The sequence below is a fragment of the Prorops nasuta genome, unplaced genomic scaffold (genome assembly GCF_024137725.1).
Source record: "Prorops nasuta isolate Cenicafe-Biocafe unplaced genomic scaffold, Cenicafe_Pnas_1.2 PNAS00001, whole genome shotgun sequence".
Lineage (NCBI taxonomy): Eukaryota > Metazoa > Arthropoda > Insecta > Hymenoptera > Bethylidae > Prorops > Prorops nasuta.
This window is the reverse complement of record NW_027116798.1, coordinates 8971800-8991651: the sequence shown is the minus strand read 5'-3', so window position 1 is coordinate 8991651 and position 19852 is coordinate 8971800. Positions and strand designations below refer to the sequence as shown.

At 31.6% G+C, this 19852-nt stretch overlaps 1 protein-coding gene across 1 annotated transcript; it reads left to right on the top strand.

Moving 5' to 3' along the window:
• The first annotated feature begins 16073 nt into the window (after nt 1-16073).
• On the top strand, nt 16074-17496 carry LOC136784612 (uncharacterized). Its single transcript, XM_066745448.1, has 3 exons — nt 16074-16169; nt 16221-17325; nt 17417-17496. The coding sequence occupies exons 1-3, from the start codon at nt 16074-16076 to the stop codon at nt 17494-17496; spliced, it is 1281 nt and encodes a 426-aa protein (XP_066601545.1).
• The last annotated feature ends 2356 nt before the right edge of the window (nt 17497-19852 follow it).

Below are 19852 nucleotides of genomic sequence, written 5' to 3'. Positions count from 1 at the left end.
ACGAAGGCACATGATATACTTCTTTTATTTGTACAAATAATGATGTTTATAAAAATATCAAGGCTCGCGAATGGAATCATTTTAAAAAGCTTTTATATATATTAAAACATATTCAAGAATGATTCTTTACTATTCTTGACATATTTCTAGGTTTAATAATGCTGGCGCCAAATTTCTAGCAACCGCTAATTTATAAATATCTGCCTTCTCCTCAAATTTTGCATAATTTCCGTATGCATCCATTTCATTGTAATAGCTGGAAACTATCATTGGACGAAAAAAGAACGTCTTCTGCCTCCAGCAATGGTATTAGGTCAGTCAAAAGAATCAGCCAAAAGCTAGGAAAATGAAAAATAAAGCTTAGTAGTCGTATTAAAATATACAAATTGTTTAACGAAACCAGATAGAAATATCTTACTATTTAGGTGTTACATTTGTAAGATTATTTACCTGATATGGTTATGTGCGAAAAAAGGATTTGGAGCAAATTTGAAATTTCCCTCTGCCTATCCCTTCTCTAGTTCTCTGGACGTTGGAAGGAGACGGGGGTAGGAGAAGGAACGGTGAGAAGTAAGATTTTGAGGAAAAGACAGTTGGCGTTAGGTTCTTGTAATAGAGAGTTAGATTGATTGTTGCTGGTAAAATTGGATTCGGCTTTTCTTTAATCCTGTCATTTTTATTTCGAACCTTCACAAAATCCCAAAGTATGAAAAATCCTTACACATTGAAACCAAAAGGGCGACCAATGAACTTGTTGCATCCTTGAACTCCCCATTTTCATTCTTTTTTTGAAATTCACAATATTTACCTGGAATAAAATAAATTTTATAAGTCAATACAAAATATACTCCATTTGCGTTATTTTTTGTATTAGTTAGGTATAAATTTCACCAACCTAAAAATGTGATTCTTTAACTAGCCAGCATACAGGATCTTAAGTTCTCAAGTAAATCATGACATTCCTAATCGCCATTATCAGTATAATGCCTCAAGAATTGATCAGCGTTATAAGTAATAAATCTATTATCTTGCGCTTTCAATGCTCAAGTAAGAGCATTTTCCATTTGTCCTTGTTTAATGCATTTAAATCCCTGGATCTTGCAAATACTAGTAACTAATACAAATTGTTTTTATATCTATTAATTGTCAGTATCAAAAAGCAAATTAAATTAGTTACCAACATGATTCATGTTATTATCCTTGACAAAATCTATTATTTTAGATATTCCAGATTTACTTCCCATTGACAGTGATTGCAAATGAATCTCTAATCTTGCTTTGCCTTGCTTTTCACAATGCATCAGGTAAGAAGCAGCAAACCACCCATTCTCATTCATGCTTTTTATCTTTTCTATGATCGGAGGTAAATTGCTTATTATCAATGCAAGGGTAATGATATCTGCTAGCCTGCTTGCCTGCCATTTCTCTGCTACTTTGTTAGCATGATGAGACAGTTCATGAAATTTACAACAGGTTAATGAGTAGATTAGTTTAGCAACCAAAAGCTCAAACCAAGTTTCTGCATACTCAGCAAGCCCCAGTAAAATTGTTTCATCCCTTAAAGCCAGTTTCATTAAAACTTATAGATTTCTATATATCGCATATGCTTTAGTATTCAAATTGGAATTATGATCCATTTGCCATAGTTGAAAATGGGCAGTGAATTCATTCATTGAATAACCATCATAAACATCATATACAGGCATTCATTTGAGTATGCTTATAGCATTGTTAAGGTCCGGTCTTACGAGTCTCGATTAAATTAACATGGTGTAATAAATGTCACGCGGAATGTATATAGACTAATTCATAAGATATATTCTACGTTACATGTAATATAGCATAATTAACTTAACTGTGACCTGTAAGACCGGGCCTAAAACCTGCGGCCGTATTTATAGACGTCACTCACACTCGACTTAGGTTTGGATACTATAGTTTACGTGACATAAACTGTAGCATTTTAGGGTTCCTTAAGTTCGAGGGGTGTTTATAAATACGGCCGCTGGATGATCATATCTATAGTGCTGCTCCAGCAAAGCACAAACTACTTCCAAATGACCATGTAAAGCACAGTCCAAAACTGTCTTTCAATAATTAATATTTTCCAATTCAGCATCTATTATATTTTGTGCCGAAACGAATACAACTGCTCTTTTATTTCTAAGAAAGTGAAATTTGATCCATCTCAAGAATTTTGTTAATGTCACATTTCCTGGTGTCACATCCAAATAAAGAATTTCAGTTAGATGACAATTACATTGAACTCGTAATAAAATTATCCAACAGGAACATTTTATAATAGTAAAACAATGAATATTAATAAATCAATTATTATTTAGAAAAGGTATATAATTGTTAAATATTTGAATGTATACAGACATACATCAAATAGATTACACAACCTTATCTTTTTGTGTATAAACGTGAACATCTACATTACTTCAAAATGGCAAATTGTTGAAATATTTCAAATTTATTTTTGCCATAATTTATAGGCGGAACTTAAGTTCAAGAAATAGATTAAGACCGGTAAATTCTACAGTCATGTTACACATATTATACATTTCAAAATGATCTAAATTATAACTTTTAAATATGAATTTCGACACTTGTATTGAGTGCAAACTTTTATACATCTAGGAGTAATACCAATAAAAATTATTCAAATTAAAAGCTAAACAAACCTGAATTATTAATATTTGAATCACCTATATTTCAAAAAATTTCAGGTGTATAGTTTAGAGATTGTTCTAAAAATTCGGCAATTTTTCTCTGCAGAATTATATTATCACTATCTAAAATGAAGTATCGTTCTAAATATACCCAAGCATTAGCTAGCCATTTTGATAGCTTATCAACAGTTTGTTTCTGCACACAAACGCCCCTTCTTAAATGGTTAAACGTGATTTGATAGTTTTTAATTATTTGTACAATTGTATCTGAAAAAGTAATAAAATATTTATGTGTGTATATATATATATATATATACAGGGTGTACCACCGAAGGCGCACCAGCCTCGAAATGACCGTAAGAGGACGGATAGCGCGTGGTGGGGGTCGACGCATAACATTGGACGGAGTTAGATAAAGCGCGAGTAATAGATGGAAAGGCAGGGCTATACGCTCCTATACGCTTTGCCTATGCCTTCCCCCCTCCCCCATCAACGCGACACCAATAGTCACAGTCTCTCTCTCTCTCTCTCTTCTCTCTCCCCGCGCCGTTTCCATTTCTTTATTTTCATTTACCCAGGAGGCGTTTTCGTCCTTTTCTTCTATCAAGTCAATTCTTGCGGATTACTAAACACATTAATTTTTAGCATAAAATTGAAAAGCGTTAGCAATCTTTCTCACACCACCTTGAGGTAGATAGCTAGGCGCGTTTTTTTTAAAGTGGTTTCCCCCGGAGGCCTAATTCACTGAATAGAGCTAGCCTATAAATTCTCAAAACATCCCCCTCTTTGTTGAGAACAGAGGTTAGCTCTTCGACATCTTAATCCATTCGACTACTTTTTGTGGGGACACATAAAGCGTTTAATGGAAAATCAGCGTGAGGGTAGAATGATGGAGGTTCGTAAAGAAATCATTGCGGCCTTCAGAACAATCACGCCGGACATGGTGAGACGAGCAACACGCAACATAATTCGAAGAGCTAACCTTCGTTCGCAGCAAAAGGGGGGATATTTTGAGAATTTCTAAGCTATCTTTACTTTGAGTTATCCAGTGGATTAGGCTTCCGGAGGAAACCACTTAAAAAAAACGCGCCTAGCTATCTACCTCAAGGTGGTGTGGAAAAGATAGCTAACGCTTTTCAATTTTATGCTAAAAATTAATGTGTTTAGTAATCCGCAAGAATTGACTTGATAGAAGAGAAGGACGAAAACGCCTCCTGGGTAAATGAAAATAAAGAAATGGAAACGGCGGGGAGAGAGAAGAGAGAGAGAGAAAGAGACTGTGACTATTGGTGTCGCGTTGATGGGGGAGGGGGGAAGGCATAGGCAAAGCGTATAGGAGCGTATAGCCCTGCCTTTCTCCATCTATTACTCGCGCTTTATCTAACTCCGTCCAATGTTATGCGTCGACCCCCACCACCCGCTATCCATCCTCTTACGGTCATTTCGAGGTTGGTGCGCCTTCGGTGATACACCCTGTATATACAGGATGAGTCAGATAATTCGCAGCAGGAGGCGTCAAGCGGAGATCCTCTTGAAACCTCGTAGTGAGGGCTAAGCGCGCGAAAAATCGCGGAGAGAAAGAGAAAGGATGACTGATCGGAGAGATAGCGCAACGCTACTCACGTTTCTTCTCTGTCACTCCTAGTAGTCTCTGGCCGGGATTCATAAACAGAACTTGAGTTCAAGCTCACTTTGAAACCTATAAGGTGTGTTACGTAGACTATAGATTATACCCGTCATAAGCTTGTACTTGAGCTTAAGTTTCATTTATGAATCCCGGGAACTGTCTATGCAACGAAAATACACAAAATTCATTGGTTGATCGCTGCTTCTCACTCGCTACTGTTGCCTCTCTCTCTCTCTAGCGACCAATGAATTTTGTCAATACGTCTTTCATAAAGAGAGACTACTAAGTTTAACAGAAAAGCAACTACAGTAACGTTGCTCTGTCTCTCTCTCTCTCTCTCTCTTTCTCTCTTTCTCTCTTTCTCTCTTTCTCTCTTTCTCTCTTTCTCTCTTTCTTTCTTTCTCTCTCTGATTGCTCATGCTTTCTCTATCTCTCCGCGGCCAATCGCGCGCTTAGCTCCCATTACAGAGCTTTAAGAGGATCTCCGCCTCTTGCTGTTAATTATCTGACCCACCCTGTATATTAAGGTGTCCGATACAATAATTTTTTGTTTTCGATTCATGTCTGTAAATTTGATATAAAATCTATTAAAATTGGATGAAAAATGAGCCTTAGTGATATAGGTAATCAAAACAACTGCCAACGAAGGTTTGAAAATTACAATGGAATTCACGATCGAAATTACGTATTTTGACTACTTATACAAATTGTAAGTTTTTCATTATTCAATTCTTTAATATCATAATGTATATACTTTACCACTCAGGTTTTTAGAAAATGTAATGATATGAATGATTATTTTTACTTGTTTACAATTTTGTTTTTATATGGGTTAAGATTATATATAACAACATTTTGCAAGGAATATGGATTAATAATGTATCTTGCATAATTTCTCCTTAAGGCTCTCGATATCGCACCTTCTCTGACTCTTGAGATAATAGAATATGCAAATATTACGAATAATTTTTTAGACATTTTTTATTACATGGTTTTTAAAGATCTATACTACTTGCAGCATAGTAATAATTTTTGTTTCATATTTATTAACTCTTAAAAGTAAAAAAATAAATACACCGAAAGCGAGATTTTTCAATATACAATAATAATTCATTTTCATCGTAAAACGTTGCTTTAAGCTGTACACTGAGAGAATAAAAATTTAAGAATTTCGATAATGGTTTGCCAACAATTACACTCGATTGCAAGATGATAATATTTTAATTTTTTTAAGTATAATAATTGTTAAAATAATAATTATTACAGTGTAAATCACTTAATTCAGTGACATTATCTTTACAACAGACAATAATTATCATTTTGCGATTAAGTGGCTAATTGTTTTCTTTTTTTAATACACGTATGTATGTGTGTCTATAAACTTACACATTCTCGCTTCTATATCAATGTGACGATGTACACGGAGCGAATTACGTGTATAATTGGAGGTGTGCACACATTTGTTATGTAAAAACATGTTTTTAATTATTATTAAATAAAAACAAATAACTACCATGTTATCCACGACGAAGTTTATGTAGTAAGTGTTTAAAAAATTGGGAGAACTTAATGATTTTTTGTCAATAAACGCCTTGTTTTCAAATTATACTATTCTTACGAGTACCCATATAGTACGAAGTGACTTAAAAGATATCTTTTATCTTTTTTTTAGTCAGACGACTAAAAGATGTCTATAAAACAACTTTTAGTTAAGTGTGCTGTATGGGTAGTGGCTGAGCCGAAGAAAATAATTATATTAAAACATTTTATATCGCGCTGGTAGAACGACTTAAGCGAACAAAATTTAATTCTAATACTTACAGAAAAATTTGTGCGCAGGTGGCTTGGTACCTATCATTCCTTTTAAATATTTATGGTACCTTTCTTGGGCATTATTCGTTCTATCAATTGATTTATAAACCGACAATATCTCCGGAGAGGTTTTAATAATCCATTGTCTTCTATAATAAATTATAAATGGACTTATGATTTCGAACAATTCTTCATATTCCTCAGCTTTCTCACATAGATTAACAAAGGCTTGTCGAATTAAAGTCGGTGGTAAGAAGCATAGATTTATAAATTTTCTGATAAGCCGTTTCAAAATATTGCCATCATTTATATCCAACTCTTCCAATTTACGGTGGATCTTCAATTTTTTCAGTTGTTTTCTAATATTCTGTAAATGTTTATGTAATTTAAATTATCGGTATTTCTATAAAAAGTATAGCAAATCAATGGAAGATGAAATGTAAAATTAACATATGATATGGTCGAAACTTTTGAAAACATCAAAGTGAAAATTTACCGAACTTCAAAATTGTTTATCTCCGATTTCTGATAATTATCGAAATAGATTATACAAGAGAATATATCATATTTCAAAAAACAAATATTCATTTCAATATTTGTAAATAGCCAAAGGTTTTTAAAATATTGTATAAATACTATATTTAAAGGGTAAAAAATGAAAGTTTTTGTTTAAGGAATGTGAAACGCAGTTTGTACAGCTTTGAAATATTTTACACTTTGCACTCGCAAAAAATGTTTTATTTATTGTACAGTGTTTCTCTGATGTTTATAATTTTTGTGATTTTTTAGATTATTAAAAATGAAATAACTTGTTTAATAATAAAGAGGGATAATTCTTTAAAGAGTAATTCGAAAGTTATTACAGTAGTGTATTAAAGACTATTAATTTTAAATATTAATATCATTAACGGGATCCCTCAAGCCCTCTGTAGCCAACATTACGGAACGAAAAACGAGGGAGAATTGTCCAGCGTTATTTTTCGACCGATTTCAATGTTTTTGGGCTTGTTGGAATCGTTAGGTCTGGCACCTCGTCATAAAGAAGCCCGATTTTTCGATTTTTTTTGCGTTTCAATATTATTAATGCGAATTTTTAAACAATTTTTTTTTCATTTTTTGGAAAATAAGGCTTTTTTATGTCAAGGTGCGAATCCTAACGGTTCCAACAAGCCCAAAATCATTAAAATCGGTCGAAAAATAACGCTGGACAATTCTCCCTCGTTTTTTGTTCCGTAATGTTGGCTACAGAGGGCTTGAGGGATCCCGTTAATCCCTTCAATAATGCACAAAATTATGAAGCAATCAAATTTAAAAAAATTCTTTTTGAGGTTTGTACTCGTATAAAAAGTTTAAAAAAAATCATTACATCAGTTGAATCACATATAATTAAAAAGGCTTTCAAATAAAAATTCAAATGCGATTAGGTAGACTTATGTTGTATCATATTTTGAACCAGGGAAATAAAATTGTTTTTGGAATGATATAGAAAATAATTTTTAAGACCCTCAGTTGACAGATAATTATGTCTGAATTGATATCTGGCAGATGTTTACTTACACGCAGCAAAAACTTAAATACTATACATTTGTTTTTAGTATTATTGCCGAATTTGATAATAATCGTGACCAATAATATCGAAAGAAAAAATTAATTATAAAATTAAAAAACTCTTAAATATTTGCACTTACATATACAAAGTGAAAATAACATCCTTTAACGTCGCACATTGGAAATACGTCTTGTATTGAATTTTGTATTGCGACTTCATAATCACTCATAAAATTTACTGGGGACATTTGCGGGGCGAAATGTCTTTTTATCATTTCGAATGTTTGGACGTACAATCTTCTTCTCTTTTTTGACATGATTGCCCATGCAATGGGGATAATCTGGAAGAACCATTAATGACCAATTAAGAAATTTGTATTTATAGAAAAATTAATTATTAATTAAAACATTCAGCTTTGCCAAATAACTTTAATGTTAATACAACAATTATGTATATAAAGTAGTGTATTTGTTGCATGATGTAATTCAGCATAGTTTAAAACTATCTATTTTTTGAAATATAAAAAATTTAAACCAGAATATTGTTTTGAATATTAATTTAAAATATAATCATCATTTTAACCTGAGGAGATTGAAGACAAATACTCTTATGTAACACCTATTATTTTTTACAAATTTTACGTTATTTTCAACCAATCCCATAAAAATGGAAAATAATTTTTAAAATGTCCACCGGCTGTTCAGCATAAACAAAGAACCCCGAAGAATAAAAATTTATAAATGGAGTATTTCATTGGGTGCATCCAGAAGCATAACCGCTTAAGGAGGCCTCAGTGAGCATTTTCATCTGATTGGCGAAACTCAAACTTACAACCAATCAGATGGGATTGCTCAGTAAGCAGCTCAATGAGCGGCCCAGTTCTGGATGGCCCTATTAAAAAAAATATGTTTAAAATTGTAAAGCACGGACATTAATAACAAAATTATTAATGTTTTAAGGTTTTTTGAAGGGGTTAGACCATTCTAGAGACGTTCCAAATAAGCATATTTTGTAATTTTTTTTTAGCTAAACTGTTTAATTTATTAATTTTTCAAAATAGCATTTTAATTATACAAATAACATGTACAAAATAAAATTATGGGTGTTGTGTGTCTGTCTGTCTGTGTGTGTTCAATTTTCTAAATCTTAAAATGTCGAAAGTACATCATTTCTCGACTGACAATATTTATTTTACAGTAAGTTACGGTTGGAAAGGTAAATCCTACAATTTATTATCTACAATAAAAAATATTAAAAATTTCGATTTCATATTTAGCTTATGCAGAAGAATGTTAGGTTTTTTAATATATATTTATATTTGACAAAACGGCACATTTCAAAACACAAATGTAGATAAGTTTAAAGTAGAAATCAAAAGATAATCTATAATAACAAGAAAATTATGTAACTAATAAGAAATTAAAAAGCGCAAATATTTCTTAGCTGTCTTTGTTAATGGATTTTCTAGTGTTAACCGATCCATGAAGCAAAGCTATCGGATTGTACAACTGATGATACCCCTCGATTGAAATAGTCTTTAATTGTTTATATTATTTGTATAAAATCCAAACCTACAACACTTTTTGAAATATTTATTCCAAGATAATTTAATAATTTTTGTACCGTGTACATAAAACTGTAGGAATAATTGCAAACGCGTAGTGAAAGGTGTTTGAGTTGGATAAAAATATCATTAAGAAGGAAAAGGGAGAGAGGTTGCTGATCGGAGGTGAGTTGTGTAATTATAGGATAGTAATTTAAAATATGTAGATAATAATTAGCTTTTTAGAAAATGATATATTATTGGCAACGCCCTGATATAATTAGTTTTAACGTTTAATGAAATATAAAACGGACAGGTTTTGAATTATGAGTCAAAAAAATATAAATTTGTTTGACAAACAAATTTGGTGCACTCTCCGCTGTCTCACCGCTTTTCTTCACCACGAGGAATCAGGAAAATCATTCTTGAAACTGAAATCACTGTTTATAGATTTTTTATTGTTTCCTATCTCTCTCTCTCTCTCTCTCTCTCTCCTCTCTAGCTGAACAATTTCATGTCAATCAGGTTATACCAGTAAAAAATAACTTCACATATGTATGTATGTTTGCAATAAGAATGTAAATTTCTTTGTAACAAAATTTCCACTGTACTTATGAATATAGATCAAGTAATAACTAAATAAACCCATGCAGCACCAAGTGACTTAAATACATCTTTTATGTCTTTTAGTAAATTAGACGACTAAAAGATGTCTATAAACAACTTTCAGTCAATTGTGCCGTATGGAAAAGTTACATTCTTTTGAAGTTGCGTTAAAATAATTTTATAATAAGTATAAAATAATAAAAGATTATATCTCTTATTATTAAAAATAATACGACTTTCGTTTTAAATAAAAATTGTTTTTTTTTTTTATTAAATATAAAATGAACTCTACCTTTTCGTAGCGTTTAGTCATGACCGTCAGCAACTGATAAGCGCCTTTTACTTGTGGTCTGGTTTTATAAGTTGCGTCAACAAAAAAACACGTTGCATCCTCTAATATGTGCTCGTTGAATTTTTTGCAGCCAAATACAATGGAAATGTTATCATCCTTCAAATTGTCGACATACGTAAAAATGTCTAACTTATATTTAATATTGTTAGACTTGAAATTTAACATTTGTTGCCAAATTTCGTTATTATTTAAGAGGATATCTATTTCGAAAATATCTTTAGGTAAGGGAGGCCTACATAGCTCACACCATTTTCGCAAACTATACTTTATTTCATTAAATGACAAACATTGTATTTCATTGTGAAAACTGAAATGAAAAATGACATAGAGATTATGTGATGGCTCACTTCTAAAGAAGAATATACTTTTTGCAGTATACATTAAAAAAAATTTTTTTTTCTTAACCTTTTAGCTTACAATGACGTCTCAGAGACGTAGTAAGTTTACCATCCCAAACATAAACAAAACGTCTCAGTGTGTAATCGTAATTATTTATGAAACATCTTGCAAAGTTAATTGTACCGTTAGCGTATATATACAAATGATAAGACATTTGCGATTTCGAATGCTCAGTCAATTTGTTTATTACCCTACGCGTGACCAACCTTGATGTCATTTTTGGCATACACAGTTAGAAATTAAATCATAAGGCAAGGGATTAAAGGTCCCTTTTAACCTAATGGGGTCAGTCGGCCGAATATAATCTTGTGCAATTTTTGAAAAATATAGAAAATTGATATAGTTTTCTTTTTATAATATTGGAACAATAAAAATAACTCTGATAATACGCGATAGTTTCAATTAACCGTTGACAAAATCTGTGAATTAATAGATTTTGCTAAACCCAATTTTTAACATTCTATCAATAAAATAGTGTTGTACCTGGATTAATCGATACTACACAGATTTGTTTTCTATAATAATCATTTAATTTATTAAAAAATGTTTATTTTCTACAAATTGCACGCAATTATTACATAGGCTTATATCACAGTAGAACATTTTTTAAAAATTTGTTGAGCTAAACAGCTCTGCAGCCTATAATATCATAATGAAAATCGACGAATTTCATCCGGGATCATAATGTCCTTATTGTATTTTTAAGGATATAAGCTAACATAGCACATGATAAAAAATTTTCCACATGTCGACTTCGTGTTTCATATAACCGGATGTATTGCAGCCTATTATATCCAGAAAAAAGAAAAGCTTTATACAGGGAATCGCACCGCCTTTATTCTTTTTAACGAAGTTTTTTAATTGAAAAATAAAATATTTTCCACATGTAGCATTTAAAGAGATACTCGCAAAAATTAAAACACATTAAAATGTTCTATAATTGTTGGAAATATATACGAGCATTATATGAGAGAATCCGTATTATCAGATGTAAATGAAACAGAGAGAGATTAGGAATTAATTAGAATATATAGAAATAATTAATAACAGTTTCGAAAATTCTTTAGGTAGTTGATTTAAAAACAATAAGATATTTTATAATAATAAAAGAGAGCATCGTTTGACAAACAAGAAATATTACATACTTTTGGCATAAATCATTATAAATTTCTCTTGGGGTTGATAAATATTCCTGAGAATACTGAAAGGCTTTTTCTCTTAATTTGGCAATTTTTAAGTAATCGACGTCGGCTTCATGCAAATTATGATTATTGGTTACAATCATTTGATCATCATCTCTTTTTTTCGCTCGGCCACTACATAAGCGATCTTTGCATCTGAAATAACTGAAATATAAATTGAATGTAATTATTATTGTAAATTTTCATTCAGTTAGTTGTTTCTAAAATTGTGCATTTAGTTGGAATAAATTCAAAGCTCATCGGAAACAAAACGGGTATTACTTTGTAACGTCTAATCATAGCAAAGTTATAGAAGTAACTGTTTAGATTATCAATAATTTCAAATACGAAATAAATTATTTTGAAGTGTCTTGGTTTATTATTTGAATATTGATAAATTCAAATTAAAAACAATAATCAAATTCAGTGTGTAAAAGTGAATTTTTTATAATTTTTCATTATTTCATTAATTACATTTGTTTATTTCATAGATATATCATTCAAATGGATAAAATATAGTCGACACAGAATGTAACTGTAAAGCAGGAATATTTTTTTGCAAGCATTTTGCAGCGTTGTATATACGAGTGTATTTATAACGGAGGAACATAGAAGATTCGTGTTAGTTGACTATAGTAATCGGGTTAATCGAATCCGAGATTGTTGATTGGTCAGTTTCGTGTAGTGTTAACATAAAATAGTCTTTCACCAATAATTGGATACGAAAAATAAGAGCCATCCGCCATTTTGATGCGTAGAAGTGTTTACATGCTAACGTAGTTGAATGAGGTGTAAAAAAATATTTTTCTCCGCGCGCGATGAAAAATAATCCTAGACTCGATCCTCTGGGATTCCGCCATTGGCCAATGCCTCAACCAATAATAACTATGCGCTTTAAGGGCAAACGCAACGGAATTTGAAATCGAAATCCCAATTGAATGACAATTCACGAGAAGTCCCGTATATGTAAAGTAATTGACGCTAGCCAATTTATTTCTCGAATGTTTTATTTATTAATCTAATTTTAGGAAAAGACAATGTTATTTCTACAAAATTATAATATAACGATAGTTAATTATATTTGAAAAACTTACGTAATACATTCCCCCCTTGAATTTATATATTTCCGGAGTATGTGGTAGGTAAACCCTTCAAAATAAACTCCGCTAGTTTTCCTAATTTTGTAATTCTTTTTATCCACAAATATACGCTTGCGGCACTTTTTGTGAAAAACGCTCAGGTTTTGATTAATATTCATATTACGACTCGAGCAAATCCGCACGACACAAAACTTCAACTGAATTATTACGTTACTATGGAAAAGTTATTCAATTTTTATTTAGATATATCGATTTCGCTCAACTAAATGACAATTGAGACGAAATGAATTGTTTCTAATCGAATATGTTCAGGAATGAAGCACCCAATACGACCAAACAACTTTATATAAAGACGATGAAATAATTGTAAATCTAGTCTCTAATTTAATTTGCTTTTTGATACTGACAATTAATAGATATAAAAACAATTTGTATTAGTTACTAGTATTTGCAAGATCCAGGGATTTAAATGCATTAAACAAGGACAAATGGAAAATGCTCTTACTTGAGCATTGAAAGCGCAAGATAATAGATTTATTACTTATAACGCTGATCAATTCTTGAGGCATTATACTGATAATGGCGATTAGGAATGTCATGATTTACTTGAGAACTTAAGATCCTGTATGCTGGCTAGTTAAAGAATCACATTTTTAGGTTGGTGAAATTTACACCTAACTAATACAAAAAATAACGCAAATGGAGTATATTTTGTATTGACTTATAAAATTTATTTTATTCCAGGTAAATATTGTGAATTTCAAAAAAAGAATGAAAATGGGGAGTTCAAGGATGCAATAAGTTCATTGGTCGCCCTTTTGGTTTCAAATGTAACACCTAAATAGTAAGATATTTCTATCTGGTTTCGTTAAACAATTTGTATATTTTACTACGACTACTAAGCTTTATTTTTCATTTTCCTAGCTTTTGGCTGATTCTTTTGACTGACCTAATACCATTGTTGGAGGCAGAAGACGTTATTTTTTCGTCCAATGATAGTTTCCAGCTATTACAATGAAATGGATGCATACGGAAATTATGCAAAATTTGAGGAGAAGGCAGATATTTACAAATTAGCGGTTGCTAGAAATTTGGCGCCAGCATTATTAAACCTAGAAATATGTCAAGAATAGTAAAGAATCATTCTTGAATATGTTTTAATATATATAAAAGCTTTTTAAAATGATTCCATTCGCGAGCCTTGATATTTTTATAAACATCATTATTTGTACAAATAAAAGAAGTATATCATGTGCCTTCGTTTGTAAAGTACCTATTGCGATAAATCTTTTATAATTGACAGTATAATATATCAACGTAATCTAAATGAAGAAAAGAAAATTATATTGAAAGGTTAATTCATTATCCTGTAATCTACTTAGAACCAATATAAAAGATTTTCATCCATCTTCATTTATTAATGCAGGATAGTTATTCAAACAGAATACTGGAAGTCAAAAACATTTAAAATTTATTGGGCCTAAAACAGCAAAGGAAATGCTTTAATATAACAAGTTTGAAAAATCACAACCAAATTGTTAAATTGATACATTCAGATCTTATTTAAATAATACTTGAATAACAATTCTTTCTTTTAATAATTCTAATCCATTTCTGCATGGGGATTACAAATTCGAAGCAGAAGAATTGACATAGAATCCTGTACTTTGATCTTACTGGGACTATTAAGCACGCCTGTAATTTAATATTAAAATAAATTCATAATATAAAATAAACACGTCATAACGGCATGAACAATTAGGAAAATTACATACTTGAATTATTCTCGCTATTATTATGCACTATTTCATTAGGCAATTTGGATAGGACTGTAAATACTACAGCAGGACAACCGCAGCTTTGAAGTGTGCGTGTACAGTGGTAAAGTATAACTGTGTATTGTTCCAGTAGCGTCATATTATATTCTAATATGAATTGTTCATCCAGCAGCCCATTATTTACAGTACCATAACTAAAATCAGAAATTACTACGGAATGACTCTTCTTCTTATCTTGTGCTGTTGAGACGATATATATTGTATGACAAGCAATGGGTTTATACACAAAATATTCATAACATTTGACAATGTTTGGATTTGCTGAAACACTGTGAAAACAGTATATTAGTCAAAACATTAAATAAATAAATTGTAATAGAGTGATTAATGAGATATGATTTCTTATCTTTTGTCCTTTGTAACTTCAAATAATTAATCATTGTGTTGGGAATAGAACGTACAGACATTGGTTAACAGCAATTCATTTAGATAACCCGAATGGTCTTTCGATATTCAGAGGGCCTTTGTTACGCAGGAAACAATCAAGATGGACCTAGCGCATATCCTTATTTTGTCCTTCCTTCTCACATCCTAAAAATTCCTCGTACAATATCCTCTTTATATTTGGTGAAGCCATATCGTCCCCTCTTAAAGGCTCACCAGCACCATTCTCAGCAAATTTATTATACATGAATGCTGGCATTGTTTCGTAGCTCTCTCTGACTCGTAGAAAGACACCAAACAAGATTTTTCTTCTCCTTGGCCAAATAATAAATTGCTGCGTCCACTGGATTTTGATTTTATTGGAAAGCTGCTTTGGCTATTATCTCTACGCATCATCTGAAAACTATGTTACTCCTTATCCACCAATAAATACCTGGTTACTTAAGCACAGACCATTTTAGTTGACCTATGGCGTAACATGTTATCAGTTGTAACATTTCATCTTTGGACTCTGAATGGATGGCTCAAACTGGTTTATATTTGTCGAGATCCCTTGCATTTGAAAGTGAGCTCTTACAGTAGCAAAAACTTCATAATATAATTGTAATCTTTCATAGCCAGTAGGAACCGTAAACCACAATGATTCAGTGAATCCATGGAAACTGTTTCTCCTTCTGAATTACCAGTGAGATTCTCTTTGGCTATAGAATTTTTAACACAGTATATAATGATAAACACTCAGAAGAAACCAACACTTCATTTGGCTTTGTCGGCGGCTTCTATTACCATTTTGGCTCACTCTTAATCACTCTTAATGCACAGGTTGCACCAGCTGTCAAAACCACGTGTATGTACTTCTATTTCACAATTTCTTGACTCAGCCCACTCAGCCTCATTTACGAAATCACGTCACTTTATCGCAATGTTTCCAACCTAAATCTGCAGTTTTCAGATTTTGCTCTGTCAAATGGTATGCCTGAATTTCCATCTTATACCCATCCCAACTCATGGATACTCACGCACACAAACCAAATGACAACCATCCAGTCCAACGTTGCCAGCTCCTCGATTTTAGACATTCAGACGATTTAATCAACACCAATGTGAAGTTAACGTTTTTAGGCGATAATCTTATTAGGTCATATTATTATTAGGCCAAATTCTCTACTACCAATAATAAGCAAGTACAAAATAGCATAAATGAATATTACCATGATGAACAAATAATGCGCACTGTTCTAGACGTATCCTATTATCAGGAAAATAGCTTTTTTTCTCAAAACGAAAATGCTTTGGGAATAATCTTCTATTACGATGATTTAACTATAACCAATATTGTTGGTGCTAGTGCAAAAACTCATAAATATTCAATGTTCTATTGGACGTTAGCCAATATAGATCCGAGATTCCGTTCATCGCTGGACGTAATACAATTGTATGTAGTTGTAAAGACAGAATACTTAAAAAAATATGGTGCTTTAGGGAAACTTCTGAGGCCTTTCATTAATGATATTTGCACCCTACAAACGACAGGAATTACCATTAATGTTGGTGAAGGTAAAACTAAGACACTCAAAGGTTCCCTATTGTTTTGCGCTGGAGATACTCCAGCATTGGCAATGTTAGGTGGCTTTAAAGAATCCACTGGAGCTTATCGACTTTGCCGATCTTGCACAGCGACGAATCATTCATGGAAATTGGGATTTTGCGATCGTCAGTTTACTCCACGTAATATTTCAAATCACGAAAATATTTTGCGTATTATTAGTGCCGAAACAAATACATCAGCAGCTAAAGCATTTTGGCAAAAATATTATGGCGTTAATAGCAGAAGTCCATTAATGAATGTTGAAGCCTTCGACATTACAACATGTCTTCCACAAGATGCCATGCATGTGTTGATTGAAGGACCGTTGGAAATTGCAATCAGATGTTATTTAATGTATCGCATCAAGATCAAAAAACTATTTACGATAAGAGATTTTAATCAAAATCTTTCAAATTTTGATTTTAAACATTTAAAAAAGGACAAGCCTGCTATGGTGGAAGCTCATCATTTAGAACCGGCTGGTAGTTTACGGAAAAGTGCGACCCAAATATTAAATTTAGCACATATTTTGCCATTCATAATTGCAGAATGGATAGTTGATTCTGCAGGTTCTGATCTCGAAGAGCATACCTCCTGCTATATTTTAATGTTGCAAATTGTGAATTTATGTCTCTCATTTGAAATTAGCGATATTTCAATTCAACTTTTAAGTTTGATGATCGAATCATTTATTTTAAGTTTTCGAACGTTATATCCTAACTTTTTAGTACCTAAATTTCACTACATGATACATATTCCAAGATACATTACACTATTTTGACCCGCAAGGCAACAGTGGTGTTTTCGATTTGAAGGTAACCATGCCTATTTTAAGCGACTAATGCCAGTTGTACGAAATTTCAAAAATGTAGCACTTACATTAGCTTATAGGCACCAAGCTCGTTTATGTGGCAAACTTAATTCCAGTCCTGGGATGCCTCATAAGAAATTCTTATATCAAGGTGATACCGTAATGCCAGGGAAAACTGTATCACTAAGAAATCATCCATTTGCGAATCTTTTTGACAGTTTTATTGTTGAAACTGAACGATATACATGTAAATTATTACAAACATCTAAAATCATAGTTCATGGAACTGCATTTTCGGAGAAAAGTATCATACTATTAAAATGTATCGATGATAGCATGCCAGAATTTGGAGAAGTTAATGAAATATTTATATATAATGATGAAAAATTACTTCTAATTTCTTTACTTGAAACAGTAATGCATGAACCGAAATTAAATGCGTATAATGTTTTCAAATCGGTAAATAACGAAAAATTAGTTATAAACATTAGAAATTTAATATTCCTACATAATTTATCCGCTTTTAATGTATTGAATAAAACTTATATTCCACTCTTGTATCATGAGCGTACTGAATTTTATGGTTAAAGCTATAACAAAAAGTAACAAGTGTAAGAATAATAAATAATTGGCATATTTTTAAGAATTATATTGTATAATTTATTATATGCATATATATATATATATATTTGCCTTCCAACCAATGTCTATAAATTAGTATAAACGACTACAAGAAATTAATGCACATATGTGCATCAAAACAACACACTTAAAATTTGCAGTGCACTTATCCGCGTTAAAATGTGTGTAATTTTATAAATGTTTAAAGTGTGTACTTCTCAAAAGTGTGTAAAATGTCATTATGTGTGTTGTTTAACACATTAGGGATAAACAACACACATAATGACATTTTAAACACTTTAAATATTTATAAAATTACACACATTTTAACGCGGATAAGTGTATACACTGCAAATCTTAGTGGGTTATGGTATATTGCGCTATAACTTAACGCTACAGAATCTCTATTTATGTTCCGTAAGCTTAACTTTTTTTTTTATTTTCAAACTTCAATAGAAGAACAATATAGAGAATATCAATTAATAATTATATAAACATAAGAATCAATTGCACATTTAAGTTTTTTACTCTGCAAACCGTTTATTTTCATGTTCACCCACTCCCTAAATCTGAATAGGTAAATACATACTTGTTCAGATTTATGAAGTTCATTACTAATTTATAGACATTGGTTGGAAGGCAAATGTATATATATATTAGGGTGGCTATTAAAAAAAAAATTTTCCGGTGCTTTTATTTTGTTAAGAATGATGAAAAAATAGAAATCGCATTTTTTTAGATTTTTTTGAAGCCGTTAAATGGTGCCGATATCGTTTTTAAAGTTAAAAATCCGATGTTCTTCCACTTTTTCGAGGTTAGATGTAAACCAAAATTCCAATAAGCTTTTAATTTGTCAAAAATTATGAAAAAAAGAGATCCTCGAATTTATAGAATTTTTTGAAGCCGTTAAATTGTGCCAATATCGATTTTAAAATTAAAAATTTAGATTTATTGAAAACGATTTAACGTAATTATAAATTAATATTGTGCTTTGAAAAGTCCTTTAGTTAAATTACAAGAATATGTAATAAAAAAAACATTAATCTAGCACAATATTAATTTATAATTTTGTTAAATCGTTTCCAATTAATCTAAATTTTTAATTTTAAAAACGATATCGGCACCATTTAACGGCTTCAAAAAAATCTAAAAAAATTTGATTCCTCTTTTTTCATCATTCTTAACAAAATAAAAGCACCGGAAAAAATTTTCTTGTTTTATGGCCACCCTAATATATATATATATATATATATATATATATATATATATATATATATACAGGGATGTTCAGATAATTCGTATCAAGGGGTGGGGGCCCACTTGAAACGAGTCGAAGCCTAGCAGTAATGCCTATGCGCGTGATTGGCCGATATGAGAAAGTGAAAGGTTGATTGGGTAGGGAGGAGGAGAGCACGCTACGCGTGACGTTTCTCTGTCACTCCTGTTAGTTCCCTCTCTTTCTCTCTCTCTCTCTGAAACGTAGCTTAGCTAGATTGGCTGGCTGCTAGAGTGAGATGCTATTAGAAATGAGCGAAAGGCAGCGATTTTACGAGATGGAGACGTACACTATTCAAAACTGAATCATGTACAGGTATAGTTTCTGCTTCCCTATACTATCTTGTAGCAAAAATGCTTCTCGCAAAATTGATTCATGTCCCATCTCAACTCCTCTATACTATCTTATAACAAAAGTTTACAGACAACAGCAGACGAAACGCGACATCAACAAATATGAAGATGACGTTTCGGACTTAGTAAAAGCATTA